Source organism: Condylura cristata, unplaced genomic scaffold (genome assembly GCF_000260355.1).
Source record: "Condylura cristata isolate star-nosed mole 26May11 unplaced genomic scaffold, ConCri1.0 scaffold00031, whole genome shotgun sequence".
NCBI lineage: Eukaryota > Metazoa > Chordata > Mammalia > Eulipotyphla > Talpidae > Condylura > Condylura cristata.
In genome coordinates this window covers 16,517,494-16,535,788 of record NW_004567132.1, presented here as the reverse complement: position 1 = coordinate 16,535,788, position 18,295 = coordinate 16,517,494, and the positions used below count along the sequence as shown (strand labels likewise).

The 18,295-nt window shown below is 40.3% G+C and overlaps 1 protein-coding gene across 1 annotated transcript in view; it reads right to left on the bottom strand.

Moving 5' to 3' along the window:
* STAMBP (STAM binding protein) overlaps nt 1-17,720 on the bottom strand; it is a 28,238-nt gene extending 10,518 nt beyond the window's left edge. The window contains exons 1-5 of the mRNA XM_004691534.2: nt 17,662-17,720; nt 15,463-15,677; nt 3,706-3,781; nt 1,587-1,682; nt 175-541 (exon numbers count right to left, since the gene is read on the bottom strand). Of these exons, the coding sequence (XP_004691591.1) occupies nt 175-541; nt 1,587-1,682; nt 3,706-3,781; nt 15,463-15,665 (742 nt within the window). The 5' untranslated portion in view covers nt 15,666-15,677; nt 17,662-17,720. The remainder of the gene's footprint in view (nt 1-174; nt 542-1,586; nt 1,683-3,705; nt 3,782-15,462; nt 15,678-17,661) is intronic.
* Nucleotides 17,721-18,295: the final 575 nt, after the last annotated feature.

The following is an 18,295-nucleotide window of genomic DNA, read 5'->3' as shown; positions in this document are numbered from 1 at the left end:
CCTTCACAGTACAGCCTGTGTGAGAGGCAGAGGATGGCAATACTGATCAAATGGGTTTCTCTGACCATTGCCCAGTGGGTAGGATCATAGTGGTAATCTTAGGTTGAATCCCCTAGAAAGACACTCTGTTGGGCTGCAGTTGAGATGGGAGGGGGCAGAAGCAAATGGACTTACTACTTTCTGAGTTGCTCAATGCTCCAGGTTTCAAAGATCTGTCCACCACAGGTGGCTTGATCGGCCTCACAGTTGTAGTATTGTCTGAAGGCTGTACGGATGAGGCGTGCACCACGGGGAATGTCTCTGGAGAGGGTTTCTCCAAGTCAGGCACCAGTGGGCCACCTAGGCCAGGGTCCACCTTCCCAAATTCCTGTACAATTTTCAGTCGCTCTTTTTCTAGCTCTTGGTTCCTAATCATCTCCTCGAAGGCATGGAACTGTTCCTGCTCCAACTGCTGCTGCTTCTGTTGGGCTATCCTTTGTTTTTCTTTTTCCAGCTCCTGCTGGATGGCCATGTTCCGGGCAAATTCTTCTGCTTCCTTCTTCTACAAAGCAAGAACAGGAGTTACATTTATGTGTAACACCTAACACTTATGTGACTTCACACCTCAACAGAACACGTCTTTTTAGCAGAGAGATTTTCCAAAATTTACTTCTGCTCTGGATTTATTGCCCAAAACTGAATCCATGATGTCCTGGGTAGCTCTACACACAAGGAATACTGAGCTCTTCATCATGGGATACTCAATAGATATAAGGTGGGACACTGCCATCGTATACCTGTTCAACTACTGGCAAGGTCCCAAGCCTCTCAGCACCCTTCCCATGACACTAATATACTTTACCCAAATTCTGCTGCAATGTATTATTTGTACCTCATTGCCTTTGTATCCTGAGTAAGTCCATAAAACAGAACTAAACCCAAACTTACATCTTCTACGTTGTGGATCTTTACTGCATTTTAACCCAGAATGAAGATTTTGACAATTTTCTGGTAACCAGTTCAACAGAGTAACATCTCAAAAAAATGATTATAAAGTAATAACCTCCATTAAGTTTTTCCCTCACTCAATGCCTTAGAAATATATACTTTATAATTCACCCTCTACTGATTTTTAACATTAGACTCCAGAACAGAACTCAGCAGCCACCCACAAACCAGTGTATATTCACATGTGATGCAGACTAACACTAGAACATTGGGAGTTTTTCCATGTTTCAGACTCTTCCAACAAGACACCACTTAAAAACAGCTACAGAAAAAATCCATTATTCTGATGTTCTTATTCTAGATAAAATAGAAAGACAATATATTTTCTGTCCTTTAAGTCGTCCTTTAGGACAAGCAGGTTAAATCTGTGTTGGAATCCTCTGTATAAACAACTATGTTCTACTTTGAGTTTCTAGTCTTTGCTAAAATAAATAAATAAATAAAAGGTAAAAAACTCATATAAAATAGTGAAATGCCATATTGCAACTCCAGGGCACAGACTAAGAAACTAAAAGTAAGGTTTGATGGGGCTGAGAAAAAAAAAAAAAAGAAACTAAACTAAAAGTAATCTCTCCTTTTTTAAACTGTTGTCTACTCACCTTTTCTTCATTATATTCTGCATATTCTTTGGTATATCGTTTTAACAGTTCTGCCTTTAGCTCTTCTGCTTTAGGAAATGCAATCTCCTTTAATTTCTGAGACCAAAATAAAAAACCAAGAATTAGAACAAGTGTCAGCTAATAAATAAAGAAGTAAAAAGATGACTTCAGCCACGTAGGTCATTGAGAAAGTATTTCCAAAATTGATTTTAAATATCCTAATAAGGCCTCCCTGATAGCCTAGGGGTTAAGTCTAAGTGCTATCACCACTACAGCCTGAAGTTAACCCCAAGCCAGTAACCCACTGGCACAGCAGACCTCTGTCACCCACTGCTTCCCTTAGCAGTGTTTGTTTCAATAAATTTGCCTGTTCTGTCCCCCACTCTATCTCTGGTGAATCCTCTCAGCACCCCTACACCTTTGATTTATATCCCAGCCCTTCTACAGGGAAAAAAAGACCTTGCTGTACCGCACCTACTCCATAATGGATCCTATAAAGAGAACTGTCTCCTACTGCAGCGCTTGATGCCCAGATACACACATTACTATTTTTTTTAATTTTTAAAATAAAGTACATCATCCTTCATTTTTGTACAATGTATGATTTCCCCATGAAATTCCCACCAACAATTCATCCGTACATCATCATGATAGTCCCCTGTGCTCTTCCTATTCCTGCCCTGGCCCTTCTCCCTCCTCCTCCTTATAGAATGTCTCTGATATATAGTTGCCTGATGATTTTGATTTTTACTTTATTATAGTTATTTTTCTGATTTATTACTTGTTTTCTCTGTATTTCTCCTATAAGTAGACCATTCAATATTTTTCTTTTTTTTCTGGCTTATTACACTGAGCATAATCCTTCCAGCTCCATCCATATTGCTGCAAAGGGCATGAGTTTATCCTTTTTGACTGGTGAGTAATATTCCATTGTGTAAATATACCACATCTTCTTGATCCAGTCATCTATTTTGGGGCACTTGGATTGCTTCCATAGCTCACTTATTGTAAATTGTGCTGCAATAAACACAAGGATGCAGGTATCCTTTTGAATTATTGTTTTTGTGTCCTTTGTATAGATTCCTAGGAGTGTAGTTGCTGAATCAGATGGAAGCTCCATTTTTAGTAGTTTGAGGAACCTCCACACAGCTTTCCATAGTAGTTGGACCACCAGCAATGTAGGAGAGTTTCTTTTCCTCCACCTCCTCACGAAAATTTATTGTTGCTATTTTTTAAATATGTGTCATTCTCACTGGTGTAAGGTGGTATCTCATTGTGGTTTTTTTTTTTTTTTTAAAGATTTATTTATTTGTGCATACAGAACTGGGGTACAGGCCAGAGGCTCAGGGGCAGTGAGAGGTTTCACCAGAGACAGAGTGGGGAACAGAACAGGCAGATCGATGAAGTACACTGCTGAGGGGAGCAGTGGGCGGGTCAGGAGAGGTCTGCCAACGCCATGTGGTCACCTCCTGGGCAGGCGGGAATCGAGCTCATGTGGAAGCGGCTTTAGATTCTCAGTGCTGTGCTTTAACCCACTGCGCCACCAGGGAGGGCCCCATTGTGGTTTTTATGTGTATATCCCTGATTATAAGTGATGTTGAACATTTTTTCATATGCCTGTAGGCCATATGCATTTCTTCTTTGTAGAAGTGTTTTTTTTTTAGCTCTTCTGCCTTTTTTTTAAAAAAAGATTTATTTATTTATGCATACATAACTGGGGTACAGGCCAGAGGTGCAGGGGCAGTGATTTACCAGACAGAGAGGGGAGCAGAACAGGCAGATTAACTGAAATAAACTACAGAGGGGAGCAAAAGGTGGGTCAAGAGAGGTCCACCACACCATGTGGGTCACCTGTGGGGCCGAGGGTCAAACTTGTACTGAAGTAGCTTTAGCTTCTTAGTGCTGTGCTTTAACCCACTGCACCATCAGAAGAGGGAGGGCCCTCTTCTGCCCATTTCAGACTGCTTTGTTTACTTTGTTTTTGTTGTGCTTCATTAGCTCTCCATAGATCTTTGTGATAAGGGACAGATCAGTCCCTTATCGTTAGTATGCTACTACTTTTACCTTTAAATTAGCCTGTGTTTCTCTGAAGCTCTCAAATGTAAAAGTGAAAACCCACCTTTACTGTGTCTTTCTTTTCTGGAATGACAGCAGATTTGTAATCTCGATGCTTTGGTAGTTTCTCAATAAAGAGCCTAAGGGAACAGATCAGAATAATTATGCAAAGAAAATTAAAAAAAAAAAAAAAAGACTGAAACAATACAACTCTCTCATTCTGCCACACAGGTGGGCTGGGCTTCTGAACTTGCAGGGAGCAGTAACAAACTATGGAAACCATGTTTCCCATCCATCCCTTTCCCTGTCGATAACAAAAGACTATTTCTCTCTCCTCCCAAATTGGGTGTGTAGCAGCAAGTATCAGACTCCTAAAACAAAAAAGAAATTCCTGTGCCCAGAAATGTATTTCCAAAGAGACTCTTTTTAAAATTATTTATAGAGGCATTATTAGGGGGAAAGAATGCCATGTTGCCGTATAACTGTGCCACTGGTTTACAATACTATATGGAACTTAGAAGACAATGTTCACACCTCTTCAGATCTGTTACCACACCACACATCCCACTAAAGTACAGCCCTCCACCACAGACCACCCCGCTCCCATCGCCTTCACCTCCACCTCCCCTTCTAGTAGTCTCAATTCTTCAGTCATAATTCTGGGTTTGTTTTGGTTTAGCTTTGTCTGTTTATTTATTTTGTTTCTCTAAATTGCACATATGAACTTATAATAGTTATTTGTCTTTCTCCTAATGCATTTCACTTAGCATAATCCCCTCTAGTTCCATCCATGTTGTTGCAAATGGCAAGATTTCATCTCTCTTTATAGCTGAGTAGTATTCCATTGTCTATATATACCATACCTTGTTTATCTCATCTGTTGTTGGGTGCTTAGGTTGTTTCCATAACTGGCTATTATAAACCGCAATGCACGAACACAGAGTGCACAAAGCCCATCAAACGAAGTTTTACATTCCTCGGATAAATACCAAGGAGTGGAACTGCTGTATGATATAGCTATTTTAAATATTTTCTGGTTGTAATGTGACAGGTTTTGAAAGGAAAGGTCCTAGTCACAGAACTCCAGAAAAGAGTTTGGCAACCAAATGCAAGAGGCTGAAAGAAAATTCATGTCACCTTACTACCTTTAGATCCTGTGTAACTGTGGATTACTTTTCCCCTGTGGGATTCATGTCCCTTCAAAGAAAAATATTCTCTACATCCACCAAACATTAAGATACTAAGACAGCACATGCATTAGATATGTACAGTACATGTTTGTTACGTATGTAATGCACATTATAATCTTTAATGAAAAGTTCTTAGAGAAACTTAAGATGATAGATTTTCTCTTTCAGTTCTTGCTCTTGGTTGTAAAGCCCAGAGGGAAACATAAACTGAACCAATTCATAGACTTCCAACATTTATGATTATCTTCTGAGGGAACAGTGAAAACAAACAGGAATTCAGTAACTTGTCACAGTCCAAAATGACAGAATCAGAATTTCAATGCCAGGAGGCTGGCTCCAGAGTTTACTTTTTAAGCCACTATACCATAGTGCCTCCACATGGCTCCTGGAATGTGTAGAACTGTTGGAAGACTCTAAACAAAGATGTTTTTTTAACAGAATTAAGTGGCAATAAATAAATTGAGGATAGCTTGCCAACAGTCCTAAAATACTATACTGTACTTGGGATAAACTCGTTCCTACTTTCTATCCATGAATATGAGTAAATGAAGCAGAAAGTCCAGTTCGGGGGAAAAGAAGAGACTGTCTATCAAAACAAACCCTCTATAGATGAGCCCTTCTCCTTTACTTCCGTATTAGGTACATGAAAATTTCATTTCAATCCAATTTGACAAGGCCCCTAGGGCACAGATGAATTCTGAAGTCAAAATGATTCTAAAAAATCTTCCCTTTGGGCTCATAAAAAAAGATTAAAAAAAAAAAAACCAGCTTCCTTGAAGTCTATTTTAAAATAAGTCAGGTTTATTTCTTTAACCATAAAATCCTGCAGAAAATATTAAGACAAATAAGATAAATAAGTCTCTTGTGACCAAGAGACTTATATTATAATGCAGGAGCTGTCTCATGCTGGCTCTAAAAACCAAAGTACATGTTTCAATAGGCTGATATGTTTTGTATTGAAGCCTTAATCACTCTAGAAAATACCATGTCATATAAACACCACACTTTAAGTTTGCTTCTGTATTCAAACTGTATAAAGCCTCTGAGGCCAAAGAGTTCTGTGTCTCATGCGTCTTTGAATACTCCTTGAAAACCTGTACTGTTGCTTGTATAAAGAGGCATTCAATAAAATGTCTTGTAACCTCTGGATGAGCTAACTTTAAAAAATGACAAAGCAGGGCCCTCCCTGGTGGCGCAGCGGGTTAAAGCACAGCACTGAGAAACTAAAGCCACTTCTGCATGAGTTCGATTCCCGCCTGCCCCGGAGGTGACCACATGGCGTGGCAGACCTCTCCTGGCCCGCCCACTGCTCCCCTCAGCAGTGTACTTCATCGATCTGCCTGTTCTGCTCCCCACTCTGTCTCTGGTGAAGCCTCTCACCACCCCTGAGCCTCTGGCCTGTACCCCAGTTCTGTATGTACAAATAAATAAATCTTTAAAAAAAAAAAAATGACAAAGCAAAAAGGTTTATAGAATAGGCTGATTTATACATAAGATAAGCAAAAGCATGGAAATATTTTACATACAAAAAACCCCACAAGAAGTATTATAGAACTTAGTAAATTAGAGGGCAGAGGAAATAGGGTAAATAAGACAAGAATGGGAGTGGAACTTTTCACCATACACCCTTTTCAATTATTTAGATTTTAATAGAATAGAATCTAATTTATAAGTAAAGATACAACTTCCAGACCTGTATATGAATTTTTCCCTTGCTTCAACAACTATGGTGAATTTTTTGAATGGGGACACCGGGAAAAAAAGGTCTTCTGAAAGCAGGGAATGGGCAGCATTGCCCCTCCCCCACACGGGAGGCAATGTTGCTCAGTGGTTCAGACAGAGGCTCTGGAGTCACCCGTTGGGCTCAAACCCAGGTCTGATCATTGACTCTCTGTGTGAGCTCGGGTAAGTAATTTCATCTCATCTTCCCTTTCCCCCAGTTTCTTTATATATGTATAAATTATATATATGAAAGCAAACTAGTATGAACTATCTAATAGGGTTATTGGGATGCTAGAAGAGATTTTTAAAAATAATAATAAAGAGCTAGCACTGGGCTTAGCACATAGCCAGCATCTGTTACATGCTTAAGATTTTTTGTTACTAGTGAATAAACACAAAAATGTGAGCAAAAAGAGATCAAGATGCTAACACCAAGGCTAGAAACATCATAGGTCTAGAATAGCTGTAGCCCAGATGTATACTGTTCTCTGAGGTTATATCTAGTTACAGCCCGGGGAGAGAAATGCACCAAAGCAAACAACCGTGCACTGGCAAAAACAACCTAACAGAACAATGGAAGAAAACAAAGGAAATACAAGAAAAGCAAATACAAAAAGTAAATAAAGATATGAAATGGAACTCAACTGTACTTAAAATGAAAGATATTAAATTAAGATGAGATACCATCTTCTTCTATCAAACTAGCAAAGGCCTGAAGACTGACTCTAGCCCCTATGTATGGGTGTAGGGAAATGGATATTCTATATACTCTTAAAAGGACTGTAAATTGAGAATTCTTTTTCCCTTAGAGGGAGGGAGGAAGGTAGGAGACAACTATTCAAAATTTAAAACATGGATATTCTTTAAACTCACAATTCCACCTCCAGGAATTTAATATAGAGATCTTCACACAACAGTACAGAAAAATGTATGAAACTATTCAATACAGCATTTTTCACAAAAGTAGGGAAAATTGAAAGCTTAAATGTCCTTCAATAGACAATTAATAAATTATGGTGCACCCAAATATCAAACCAACAGATTCATTCATTCAGCAAATATTTACTGCTTACAAATACACACATACTATTATGGGGTCCAGCATTATTTTAAAGACTGGTGTCAAAAATTCCTCTCCAGGGGCCCTCCCTGGTGGCACAAGGGGTTAAAGCACAGCACTAAGAAGCTACCACAGCTATAGCAGTACAAGTAAGATCTCTGGGAGGGAGGTGACCCACATGGTGTGGCACACATCTCCTGATCCACCATACTTCAGTGATCTGCCTGTTCTGCTCCCCACTCTGTGGTGAATCCTCTCACCGCCCCTGTACCTCTGACGTGTACCTCAATTCTGTGTGCATAAATAAGTAAATCTTTTTAAAAAATTCCTCCCCTCCAAAGAATATGCAATGGAACAAGACAATTTGTTCAATAAATGGTGGACTAAGATGAGCAAAAGAATGAATTTAGACCACTAACTCACACCATGCACAAAAATCAACTCAAAATGGCTAAAAGATCTGGACATAAGACCTGAAATGATAAAATACATATAGAAGAAATATAGGTAAAACACTACAAGGCATACATCTCAGTAACATCTTTAAAGACTCATCCCCCAAAGCAAAGAAAGTGAAGGAAAGATAAATACCTGAGACTACATCAAACTAAAAAGCTTCTGTACAGCAAAAAAGAGATATTAACCAAAACAAAGAGACACCCTACTGACTGGGAAAAAAAATCTCTGCACTCCATACAACTAGTAAGGGACTGATCATAAAGATATACAAAGAAGTCACAGAACACAACAACAAAAAAAGTAAATAACCCAGTCAAAAACTGGGTAGAGGAACTTCGCAGACACTTCTCCAAAGAGGAAATGCAAACAGCCAATAAGCATATGAAAAAATGTCCAACATCCCTTATAATCAAGGAAATACAAATCAAAACCACAACAAGAGACCACCTTACACCAGTAAGAACGGCACATATCAAAAAACTAGCAACAACAAAAAAGGAACTCTACTATATTGCTGGTGGGAGTGCAAATTGGTCCAACCACTATGGAAAGCTGTATGGAGGTTCCTCAGATTACTAAAAATGGAGCTACCATATGACACAGGAATGTCACTCCTAGGAATCTACCCAAAGGGCACAAATACATTAATTCAAAAGAATAGTTGTACTCCTATGTTTATTGCAGCACTATTTACAATAGGTAAGCTATGGAAACAACACAAATGCCCAAAAATAGATGACTGAATCAAGAAGATGAAGTATATATACATACTATTCAGCAATCAAAAAGATAGACAAATACTATTCATAGCAACATGGATGGAGTTAGAAAGAATTATGTTCAATGAAATAAATCAGAAGGAAAAAGAAAAATATCAGATGATTACACTTCTAGGAGGAATATAAGGGAACCAAATAAGACATCAGGGGGGAAATACTAACAATACAAAACAAAACAAGAGCACAGAGACAGTTATAAACCAGAGACATCCTGCAAGAGAAGGCGAGGGAGAGGGGTTGGAAGGAAGGAGGGAGGAACAAGGGCCTGTGGCGATGGTGTATGGGTGAATTGGGAGAGGAAATTCTACAGGGACAACACCTGAGGCGGGGGGTGGAGGGCAAGCAAACATTGTTTAAAAATGAACATACAACATATATAAATAAATTTAATTAAAAAGTAAAGCTCCTCTCTTCCCCTCTCCAGAGTGTATAGTACAATGGAGGAGCAGAAATTCAACAAAACAAAAAGTGTGTACCCCCTCAGTGGTAGGAAAAGATAATTAAAAGGGAAGATAGAAGTTGAAGTTTTATATAGGGCAGGTTAAGGAAGGCATCTCTGAGAAAGGACTGGAAGAAAGTGAGCCATAAAGAGATTTGGAAGAAGAATGTTCCAGGCAGAAGAAATAGCCCCGAGGCAGACTGAAATGGATTGGTATGTCCTGATACAGAAAGATAAGACTGTTAGGAAAGCAAGTTGTAGAATGGAATATATCATATGATTTCATTCATGCTTTAAGGAAAAAAGATAAACAAGGAATAAGTATTTTTTTTTTGTACAAAGAAAAAGAAGTAGTACCTCTGGAATGGAACTTCTCATTTTATTGTCTCCCTTCCCATATAGGGTGGAAAAACTGTTTTAAACAAGAATATATACTAATTTTGTGTATTAAAAACAAAGAATTCCAAAATTCAAGCAGAAATTCTACAACATGGATGTATTAAGGACTGTCATTTCATTCCTCCCAATCTTAAAAGTTAATCAGCAAAGCAAGTATAATCACAGAGGAAAACAGCCCTTCGGCCCCAATCTCGGAGAAACACTTTCAACACAGGTGAAAGAGCAGCTTCAGAAAGGAAGTCTATGTTGCTGGAGGCTCCCACAGCAGACAGGAATTGCCTACGTACTTACTCCCTTCTATGTAGCTACTCAATGACCATAAAAAGCTGTGAAAGAATTCACTGCCTGGATTATAGTCCGTGCTCATCATGAAAATATGTACTGATTTAATATGCTAAAGATCTTTCCTGTACACTGGGGTCTGCGAAAGGCAAAGAATTCCTACTTTGGAGGGGGGAATATGCTTGAGATCATGAAGATGCCTGAACTGCTCCCGAAAAAGAACAGACATGTTTTTTTTAAAACCCTCTATTAAAGTATCCACAAAAGGCATAGGACAATGACTTTCTTGATGAGGGGGTGGGGAAGGCAGAAGAATGGTGAGGGAGATACCTGCCCTCCTCCTTCCTCTCTCCTCAGTGGTACTAGCTGCCAAAGTGAACCACCATTACTGACATGACTATATAGCAAGAAAAACATAACATAAAACAGACTAAGTAATACTTATCTAGAACCTTTTTGCAAATCCTAGGTTTCATCAGTTCACAGAATCAGAATTAGGGTCCTGAAAATATTTGCAAGGAAAATGAAGGTAGTCACATGGATGGCTTACACAATAAAACAAAAAACTTGGGCCTTCCTTGGTGGTGCAGCAGGTTAAAGCACAGCACTGAGAAGCTAAAGCCACTTCCTCATGAGTTCGATTCCCGCCTGCCCGGGAGGTGAACACATGGCGTGGCAGACCTCTCCTGACCCGCCCGCTGCTCCCCTCAGCAGTGTACTTCGTCGATCTGCCTGTTCTGCTCCCCACTCTGTCTCTGGTGAAGCCTCTCGCCGCCCCTGAGCCTCTGGCCTGTACCCCAGTTCTGTATGAATAAATAAATCTTTAAAAAAAAAAAACAAAAACTTGTAGGTCAAACCAGTCCAATAAAGTTCCAAATTTAAACCTAAATCCAACAAATTAAGTAAAAGCTGCTACATCCCACCTCCCCTTGCAGTCAACTGTCCTCCAGGTCTAGTTCATTATATTAAGTGTATAAGGGGAACACCATCTACAGGGACAGACTGCCCATGTAAGTCTCATAGGAACTGACACATGCCACTGAAAGTAACACCAAATCAGTTTTTAAAAATGCATATATATATATATATATATATATATGTATTCTGTACTATCAGCCTTTCCTTCTCCAAAACCTTCCTACCAACAGAAAACATGCTCTAGAATCCCCCATCTTAAAATACACAGCACATTCATGAACTCCTTGTGCCCCTTCAATGCCTTCCTTACTTCCACTTTATTTCCTAGGCAAACTCCTACAAAGAGTTATCTCTGATAGAAACTGGCAAACTACAGCTAGTGGGTCAAACCTGCTCATTGTCTGTTTCTGTAAATCAAGTTTCATGAGACCAAAGCCACACCCATTTGTCTAAAGCCGCTCTCATACTAAAACGCAGAGGTTGTTGCAGAGATCAAATGGTTGCTAAAAAAAGTATGCTAACAGGACACTCATGGTGTCCACTTTCTCACTGTCCGTTCACCTTTCAGCCTGCACCAATCTAGTCTCTTTAATCCTTCTAGTGAAACTGCTAACCAAGATCACCATGACACATTACTAAACCCAAATCCTCACTCACCTACCCAAATTTTCTGGCATAGCCACTCTTCCTGCAAACACTGACCTCTTTGGTTCCTGTGACACCCCTCCCTCCTTGGCTTCCAACTGCCTCTCCAATCTTCCTTCAACATTTTCTTTGTTGGCCTTCCTGCCACTAAACAAACTCCAGGCTCAATTCTAGGTTCCTTCTTGTTATCAAAAGATTCTTGTTATCAAAGATTCTTGATCCTTTTATGTGCCATGGATCTTTCTGGCATCTATTAAAGCCAATGGAGTCCTCAAAAATAATTTTTTAGATATAAAAAAATCTAAGGATTCCAAAAGAAACTGATTCTACCAAAACAGTTTTCAAAATATAAAAAGGTGTTATGTGCTTCTTTGTTAATACATTTAAAAATGGGAGCTAATCATGAGATTAATAATTCAGTTGTAATTCTGTCATTGTCATAATGTAATATGAAAATATCTCATCTCTACTGATGACAAAGTTACAATACTCTATTGCTAATACTGCAGTTTGAGGCTTACATTCAAAATGGAGGAAACAGTACTTTCTGTTAGAGGTTATTATAAACTAGAAAAGTTTTTTCCAACCAAGTTCATGAACCTTGAATTTTACCAATAAATCCCTTAGGATACCTGAACCCCAGGTTAAGGATCTCTGCTCTAGAAGGCAGCAGTGGTTCTCAGGGCTTCAGGACCATGTGTATGCTGAGAGGTCCTGGTTTGTGTTTCCAACCCAGACCCCACCTGTGAGTTCAGACTGGCACATCCAACCTCCTACTGGATCGCTGTTTGAATATTTTACAGGCATCTCAAGCCGAGCATATCAAAAATTCCAAGCCTGAAGACTTGAATCATCCCCCTACTCAATCCCTTTTCAGTATCATTCTCCCCATCTCAGTAAATGGGCCAGTGCATCCTAAATTATATCAGGCAGAAACCTGAGGCCAACATTCATACCACCTTCTTTCCCATTCTACATCTGCTGAGTCCTGTAGACTCTACCTCCAAAATACCACATCCATCTGCTTCTTTCTAAGCTGCCACATTCTTTAAAGGCACCAGCCTCCCTCCTGGCTGTTTTAAGTTTCCTAACTTATCCCCAGACTTCTCTTAATACTCCTCTACCATTTACCACACAGTAACCAAAATTTATATTTTTAAACTATAAGACTATGTCAAAACCTGACTTAAACTTTTCAGTGGCTATTTACTGCTCTCAAGAGAAACTGCAAGTTTGCATGACTTAGTCCCCCTGCCTTTCCAACATCATCTGCAATCATTCTCCCTCTTTTCTTGCTACACTCTAAGCACAATGATCTTCAATCAGAACATAAGAGGGTTTCCTAGCCAAAGTTTCTGAGTACAATTACAACTGTTTTTAATGCTTGGCCTATGCTCTTGAAAGGACCAACTCTATTGGTATCTTTCAAATCTCAGCTTAAATCTTATCTTCTCAAGCAAACCTTCCCTGACCACTCCATTTACTAGATATCCTTCCTTATTCTCTGTCACAGCACTTTCTTTGGTGATTTCATAGTGGTTTTCTCATTCTGTGACTAGACCTTTATTTGCTAGCCTATTTATTAATCTTCTCTCAAAACTAGAAAGGTACCTCAGTAAGGGCAGGAGCCATTTTACTCACTATGGATCCAACACCTAGTGCAGGGTTAAGTAGACAGTAGGTATACACAAAATATATTTGGTAAATAACTAGTGTCCTTGCCCTCACAGCACTTTCTATGTGGGAGAGGACACAGAAAACCCTTCACAAATCCCCTCATAGAATGACTCCATGATTCTACTTATCTTTTTCAACTGTGATTCTCCAAAGGATTTGTACCCCTGGTCTTATTCTAGGAGAATGAACCACAAGGTAATTAGAAATAAACAAGAGGGCCCTCCCTGGTGGCACAACAGGATAAAGCATAGCACTATGAAGCTATCTGCAGTATGACTTCGACCCCCAGCCAGGGAGGTGACCCCCATGGTGTGGGAGACCTCTCCAGACCCACTACTAGTCACCTCAACAGTGTATTTCAGTACATCTACCTGTTCTGTTCCCCACTCTTTCTCTGGTGAATCCTCTCACTCTTGCACATCTGGCCTGCAACCCCGTTCTGTATGCATAAATAAATAAATCTTTAAAAAAAAAAAAAAAAAAGAAGAAGAAATACTATTTCTGCCAGAAGCAGATTATCTGAAGAGAACAGCCAAAGAAACATTTCAGAACAATAAATAATCTGCCTCCTGTGCCTAAAAATAAACCTAACAGCATATAGGGTGAAAATGCATTTATAATTTTAAAAACTTTAACACTAAGGCCATATAACTGCAAAATGGCCATATAACTGCAAAATGGAAGGACTGTAAGGGCTTTCAGGAAACAGGCGCTATTTCTAAACGTAAACAAAATGACCCAGCAGTTATTTTTCTCCACTCTCTAATCATAACATGAAACTCATATTAAGTTGTGAGTCCCTGCTTACAACTACCTTTCTCGCACACTGGTTCTCAACCAGGGACAATTCCACCCTCAGAAAACATTAGATAACATCAGAGACATTTTTGGTTGTCCCAACCAGAGGAGAAGATGTTCCTGTCATCTACTGGATAGACAAAAGTATGCTGCAAAACATCCTACAATGCACAGGACAGTCCCCACAACAAAGAGTTATCCCAAAATGTCAATGACACCAAGGCTGATAACTCCTGCTTCAGAGTAGCTTATAATCAGAAATGTAGTATTCTGAAACTGATATGCATAGATCTTTGAAAGGACATGTAAGAGTCTCTGTCTTTGAGAAGGGGAACTGAGAGCTTGAGGGATAGAAGAATGCTAGGGAAACTTAGTTTTTAAATACGTGTATCCTTTGGTACCTTCTGAGTTCTGTTACCATATGGTACCTCAAAATACAATTAAAATATTCAGTGTGATTCAAGACTATTATCTCAAAAGACTACCTTCAACTTATATAACATTACCAAAAGAAAACAAAAAGAATGGGACCTATCATGTAGAATGAATCCTGAATTAAAAACTAGAAAATCTGTTTCTGTCATTCCACATTGGAACAAAAGCATATGACTAAACCCTGAGCTTGTTCCCATATGCAGGGTTGGATGGTGGTGTGCCCTATTCAATGCACACAAAACTGTGAAGAGCAAATGACACAATGCAGAGAAACAACAAACTATTCAGAAACAACACAAATACACTAAAATTATTTTTCTTACTAGAAGGTCCTAGTATTATGAAAGAACAAGACTAGAGTTATAAATGAGACCCCTTAAGGTTATCCCCTTGCTAAGTCATTTCCTTACTTATCACTTCATTGTCACTGGGGCTTTAGAAGTTGTTTCTGGTTAAGTAAGTTGAAAACTTCTACCCTAAAATGCTAAGCAACTCAAAGGAAAACTTTTATTATGATGAGCCACAGAAAATGTGGGTGGTTAATACTTATTTGATGATTTCCTGATCATGGTAAAGGTTAAAAAGAAAAAGCTTTTTTTCTGAGTCATTCAATTTGCTACAAGATAAGTAGCAAAAGAGGTGAGGAATACTGGCTCTGCTAAACCTCAACAACAATCCTATGATTGGCTGCCTTAATAGGGAGAAGACAGAAAAAACATTCACCAATACAAAACAGTTTAACCACCAATTCCTTTACATAACAGCTGGGCAACGTGGGCACAGGCCAAAGAAGTAGGTCTCTTACTCATGAAATCACTGAGTCATGAGAATAACACTTTCAGTACTCGTGCTTTGAGTGGCAAGGACAGTCAATATGTAGGAACCGGGAACAAAAATGATTAATGCTAATGATGTAAAGTTCTCTAGTTTAAGCAATACAAGCAGAGAAAATGAGCAAAAAGCAGAATGAGTGAGACATCAGTCACAGGAAAAGAAAAGGCAAGTGGAGGTGTCTTACGTGATATACTTGTTATAGAGGATGAAGGCATGTTCAATGTTGCCTTCCTCCGAGTAAATGGATGCCATGCGGATAATCTCCATTCCAGAGCGGAAGTACCGACGGGGTGGAATGTCTTCATTTACTTCCACTGCACTACCCATGAGGGAGAGTGCCCTCACCCGGTCTTCGGGTGGGAGGCTCACATCTCCATGGTCAGTCATCAGGACCAAGTTCTGAGACAGGAAAAAGAAAATAGATGGCATCAACACCATGGCCCACAGCACATACAAGGAAGTTGAGACCCTTAAAGAAGCTCACATCACAACAATGAAAGAATTGGCAGCCTCAAAAACCTATAATCCTGGTGCTATATTAGGTAGTACAAGGAGTATAACTATAATAGGCCACAGGAGGTTCAGTGCCTACCCTTTATATTAATCAGCCCCTACCATTAGGTGTCCCTGTCCTGAGCACCACTAAGAGGAGGGATTGTATTTTATATTTTTTGTATTATGACTCCTGGCAACCTTCCATCTACCCTCGTACCTGCAGAAAATACTGGATGAAATTTTGTGAGTGTAGTGACTACAGGTTAGGTCATTTTTATTTAATTTAATATAACTGATGTTTTTTCTGTGTCCTACTCTTCATATTTAAGCACAAAGTTAATTAGGGGAACTGGGGCCCTTCCTGGTGGCACAGTGGGTTAAAGCACCGTATTGGGAAGCTATCAGCAGCTACTGCAGCATGCGTTCAATCCCAGGCCAAGGAGGTGACCCATATTGTGTGGCAGACCTCTCCTGTTAGGTCCACTGCTCCCCTCAGTAGTGTATTTCAGTAGATCTGCCTGTTCTGCTCCCCACTCTGTCTCTGATGTACCCTCTCTCACAGCTCCCCCCCCCCACAACACACACACCTCTGGTCTGTACCCTGTTTCTTGTGTGTATAAATAAACATTTTTTAAAAATTTAGGGGAACTAACTTTGGTCCAGGAATGACTGCTCATAATCCTAACTCTGCTCTGAAAAACTAGTCAAGTCACATCATCTCATGGCAAGGAATTTAGATCTTGAGGACAATTTATTCAAATCTATCTTCAAAGACTAAGCACTCTTCCAACAACAAAAGGGGTCAAAGGTAACTTGGAATGCAAAAAAAAAAAAAATTAATTAATACTACAATCCTAACAGATAGTCACTGTTAGAGTCAGGTTCAAAGAGTTCATCACTCTTGATAATAGCGAAAAAAGAATTGGTATTCAAGACGATGAAGTACAGCACGTCCTAACCAGTATACTTAAGAATACACAACTTAAGAGAATTCAACCCAGGCTTGTATGAACTAATTCCATTTTGTCTTCTCAATCTAAAACCATACTCCTTCCCAACAGAGATCTTATTTACTTCAGTCAGTATTTTGATCTGCCCAGAAACTCCCACATTTCATTTGTGTTTTTCTGTTTTCCACTCCAAACGCCTCCCTCAGATACAGTCTCCTCTTGGCCAATACTCTCTCCAGGTCAGTTTCTCCAGTATCCTCTGTAAAACACACTACTAATAAATAAAAGCTGTGAAGACTACCAGGAACTCATCTCCCATACAGCTTTTTTTTTTGGGGGGGGGCCGGGGAGGCTCAAAAAGCAAATAGCAAATCTAAACCTCCCCAAGTTGTCTTATTAGTAAACTCAGAGCCCATGAAAGCTAACTGAAGCAGAGGATGTTTCTGCACCTCAGTGCCTCTCTGGTACTTTCCAGAAGATCTTTGGGGTCAAGAATGGAACCCCTCCCGTGACCAACAAGCGGTACCCGGGACTACAGGGTTGAACGACACTCCAAAGAGGAGATGCAGTCTCCGCAAAAATGGGGGGGGAAGTGGCATAAAGACTGGGAGCCCAGAAGACCTAAAAGGAAGCGGCAGGAAGGTGTGGAGGGGATATATACAGTGGAAGGAACTTTCGGACAACTGCTTGCTGCCCCCTCCTTTAAGGCATTCTAGCCAAATGCGTAACACCACAGCAAAATCATTTGTTTTCGGGTCTTTCCGGTCAGGAAGGCGGGGAGGCGCCGGGCCCAGCCAAGGACCCGAGCCTCGGGCGGCGGGCCGGGCAGGGGCGCGGGGAGGAAAGGTTGCAGGCACACTCACGGCGGCCGCTTCCCTCAGAGTCAGACCAAGCTCAGCGCCCCCGCCGCCCACCACTTTCCCGGGACCCTTCCCCACCTTTTCCCGCGGACGACACCCGAAGCTTCCGGAAACGTCACATCCGATACCCGCACCGCCCACTCTCTGGAGTCTGTCAATTATGGCCCCAAGAACGCAAGGCCCGGGTAGAGAGCTGGTGGGCGGGGCTAGCACCGGCACCTGCGGGAAACTGACCAATGAGGAGAGAGCTTGACGGCGGCCATCTTGGTAAGGGAAAATCAGCCGAGGAGGAGGAATCAAATAGTTAAAGGAGCCTACGCTCTAGTTAACTTTTGTTTTTAGTTTTTTGGGGGAATGGGGTGGGGGTGGGGATGGGGGTTCCTGCCATGTATCCTTTCCATTACACTCACACAAACCCAGCATTCAAAGAAAAAAGAATTCGTTTCTAAATCAGGGCAAGGAAAACTGCACTGTTCAGCTTGTTATTTAAAAACAACAAAAACTTCCGGTGTCACTTGGAATAAAAATCCAAATTCAGTTTACAGAATAAACCCACCCCTGCCTGCTGCCTCTCTGACCTCACCTCCCATGTGTTTATGTCTCTCCAGTCATACTGTCTGAACAACACCTACTGCACTCAAGATCTTGCACAACTGTTTCCTCCTCCTGGGATGTTCTTAACCAGATCTTCACTTGACTAACCCTATCCTTT